Consider the following 3427-nt stretch of genomic DNA (forward strand, 5'->3'; position numbering starts at 1 on the left):
AGATATGCAAATGGGGACTTGACGTACATGCACTACACTGATATGCATACACTGTCTGAACTTGACATAAATAATTTCAGATGGTTCGTTGGTCAGGGTGCCGGTGAGGAAGAATTGAAGGGGTGGTTTATGATATTCTTGAGCAGGGAATGGAAGAACGACTACCCTAACTTCAAGCTCAATAAGGGTAAGTCGTACCGACATCCAACTGAGATTGATCTGACCACGGGAAAGAAAAGAAAGGTCAGGAGATACAAGACATACAAGGATGGGCGACCTCCTTACCACGAGGAACCATTTCTACCCAACTTGTTCCATGACTTCATTTGCTGGGAATTTGACAACAACACGGGGGGGGGAGTTATCATTCACTGCAAGCGGGTGCACTTTCTTCATTTCTTTGATGAGCATGAACTAGCCGCCCTCAGCAAAGAAGATTTTTTGAAGTTGTAAAACTCTCCACTGGCCACAGTCGAAGACATTCGTAGGGACAACAGGGACATGATAGTTGAAAAGTTCAACAAGTTTGTTCATTATCTTGTTGGCAATCAACTATATGAGAATGAGGATGGCTTCGACTACAAAACCGATTGAAGACGTAAGCTATGGAATAATAATAAAGACTAGAGGGAGATTGTTATGCCCTATTTTGTAAAATAGTTTGTTGTATTATTTAGAATTATTCACGATGCATTTTACTAGCTTTCGGTTTCGTTTATGTATGTTTGTGCACAAGACCATGTACTTAGAGCCCGTTGGACCAATTATAATGAAACAAGCGTGGTATGGCTTGCACTATAAATAGTGCAACCATACCCCATGCATCACAACCAATGTTGTAAAAGTCGCTAGGCGGACCATAGGTGGCCGACTGGGGAGTTGGGTGTAATCGGAGTACTCGGATATGCTAAATATAAAGAAAATTAGTTTTTGGATAATATGTGTGTGTGTGTCGAATATCATAATTTACTAATATTTATTACAAAATAGGTAAAGATCAATATAAATAAGAAAATACATTTTTAAATAATAAATTATTCTAAAAATTGTTAGTCATTAAGAAAAAAAATGATATTTATTCTTTAATATTCAAGAAATACGAGTTATTTGTTATTTTTTTAAGCCATAATCGGTCCAAGTTCACCGACTAGTTGCGATTCTGACTATGGTTGACCATCTTTAATCAATTCTTAGTAACTAGGCGGAATTGAAAATCGCATCGGCGACATATCTTGTAGCGAGTACTCGGGGTGTACTCGGCTTTGGAAACCTACTTTTACAACATTGATCACAACCTTTTGCAAAATCTTATCCACAACAACTCGCCTACTCTCTCTAAACTCTTTCTTTCTACTTTCGGCAAGAACCATCAATAAGACCTGAGATCTCGGTTAACTTGTAAGTGATTTCCACTAACTTACAAAAAGATTGATCCATGAACTTTCTTATCTGATCCACTCATAGGACCTACATATAGTATATGTCAAAGCCGGATCCTAATTCCTAGTAAATTAAATAGTCTTTCTCATTTTGCTTTAATTTAAAATGTACTTTTTATCAAGTTTCAATATTTAGTATAAAAAAATTTCAATGAACCTTATAAATATAAAACTAGCCTATGTAGAAAAAATGTTTGTGTAACTAGGGGTGGCCCCAATGAGGGGCAATGTGAGCGCCGATTAAGACACGTTTTTTTCAGGGTTTAAAATTTTTAAAAGCCTTTCTGATATTTTATATATATAATACCTGAACATTTATAAACCCCCTACCGTGATAAACTCATTCTAATATCATAATTTTACTAAGTATTATGTTTATTGCTATAATTTTAATCGTCATTTAAAAAAATCATTTTACATTATTTATTTCGTTAAGACATAATGGACATATTTTTCCCGCACTACCGGGACACATGAATTCTCAAGGCCATTGCGTGTAACATATTTCTACAGAAAGTGTATTGTGTCAGCGCCTTTTGTTTACTTTTGGTGAACGACATTTCACTTTCTATAAAAGCATTAAACTTGTGTGATTGTGGATTTGTGGGCTAGTTTTGGTCCATTATTTCTTTAGTGTGAATAGCTATGTACATTCCCAAGAACGGCTTATAGGTCATTGGTTTCATTCAGCAAAGTAACCTCATATTCCAACTACGAGACACTTCAAAAGATATACATGAGTGACTGGAAACTTATAGGTTTAACCAATATAGTAGCAAAAAGAAAACACTAAAACTATAACGCGGCCATGATCTATATGCTGGACGGATCGAGGTACACAGATGTAACTAAATTTATTTATGGTGTAATTAATAATGTCTTACCAAACACAACAATAACAAAATTTATTCATTCCTTACTATGATTAGAAACCCCAAACCCATTTGAAAGTGCATGAACACTTGGATTGAAGGCTGAGCTTCCCAATATATCTTGTTTATATGGCAAGAATGTTTTCTTCTTCATGTCATTCGCAACTGCCCGGTTGACCTTATAATGTAACTCGTGAGCCAATACCCCCCTCCTCTTTGACTTTGACCCTGACCCTGACCCGTATCTTTGTGGCTCGATGGACCTTACACTTGATTTCATAAATTCCTCATCTTGTTTTCTAAAGAATACGGCTGAGTATTTCTTCAACGGATCACGGTCCATAGCTCGTCCATCCGAAGCACTTCTAAACAAAAACAAGTTCTTGAAGCTCCATCTTTTCGATCCTTTGGTAGACGAAGAAGCAGAAAGAGTGGATGACGATGAAACCAGCCGAGGTTTAGTATTGTTGGTTGTAGGTGATTGTTGTTCCCATGGAACCTGCCAGCCCCCATGTGTAGAAAAAGACTGTGTTCTTCTACTCCTGGAAAAAGACTCGTCTGGTCCGGTTATAAAAACATTGGTTTTCGTCTCCAAACGCTTGATCACACCACCATCAAACAACTCTTCAGCCGGAACCGAATCATTACTAAACTCTCCGCTAACATCAAATTCAAAATCTTGTTCAAGAAACTTATATAATGGATTTGGGACACCGGGTTTGTCCTCCCACGCAAACAGGACCGCGGCCGGAGAACTCGAGTGGAGATCCATGGAAGTCAGTGGTGATATGACTTCCATGGTTGTGTGTTGAAGAGGAAGACAGAAATGGCGGTTATTGTTATACAGATGATGAAGGTGTTGGACTTGGACCCAGTCCAAGAAAGCAGCCGGCTTCTTGTTTAAGTTGTTTAACAACATTAATTTATTTGTCAACAACATGTGTTGATGTCAATGATTAAGGTTTCTCTCAATGTCTTTTCTTGGCAGCTTCGAATTTCAGTGTGATTAAATGTCAAGTTTATGAATAAGTACATTTGAATCAAACAAAGTTTATATTTAAAAGAGTGATAACCTTGTTGAATACCTATGGAATTCATTATAGAGAAGTTTTTACA

At 37.1% G+C, this 3427-nt stretch overlaps 1 protein-coding gene across 1 annotated transcript; it reads right to left on the reverse strand.

Annotated features, from left to right (window-relative positions):
- Positions 1-2341: 2341 nt before the first annotated feature.
- On the reverse strand, positions 2342-3148 carry LOC143603405 (uncharacterized). Its single transcript, XM_077080206.1, has one exon. The coding sequence runs from the start codon at positions 3108-3110 to the stop codon at positions 2349-2351; it is 762 nt and encodes a 253-aa protein (XP_076936321.1). The 5' UTR covers positions 3111-3148; the 3' UTR covers positions 2342-2348.
- Between the last annotated feature and the right edge of the window lie 279 nt (positions 3149-3427).

This window comes from Bidens hawaiensis, unplaced genomic scaffold (assembly GCF_021521415.1).
Source record: "Bidens hawaiensis isolate Kalapana, Puna unplaced genomic scaffold, B.hawaiensis_p1.1 tig00061519_1, whole genome shotgun sequence".
Classification (NCBI taxonomy): domain Eukaryota; kingdom Viridiplantae; phylum Streptophyta; class Magnoliopsida; order Asterales; family Asteraceae; genus Bidens; species Bidens hawaiensis.

Excerpts from the sequence above, each read along its gene's own strand:
- LOC143603405 (XM_077080206.1), bottom strand. The coding sequence starts at position 3,110 with ATGGAAGTCATATCACCACTGACTTCCATGGATCTCCACTCGAGTTCT.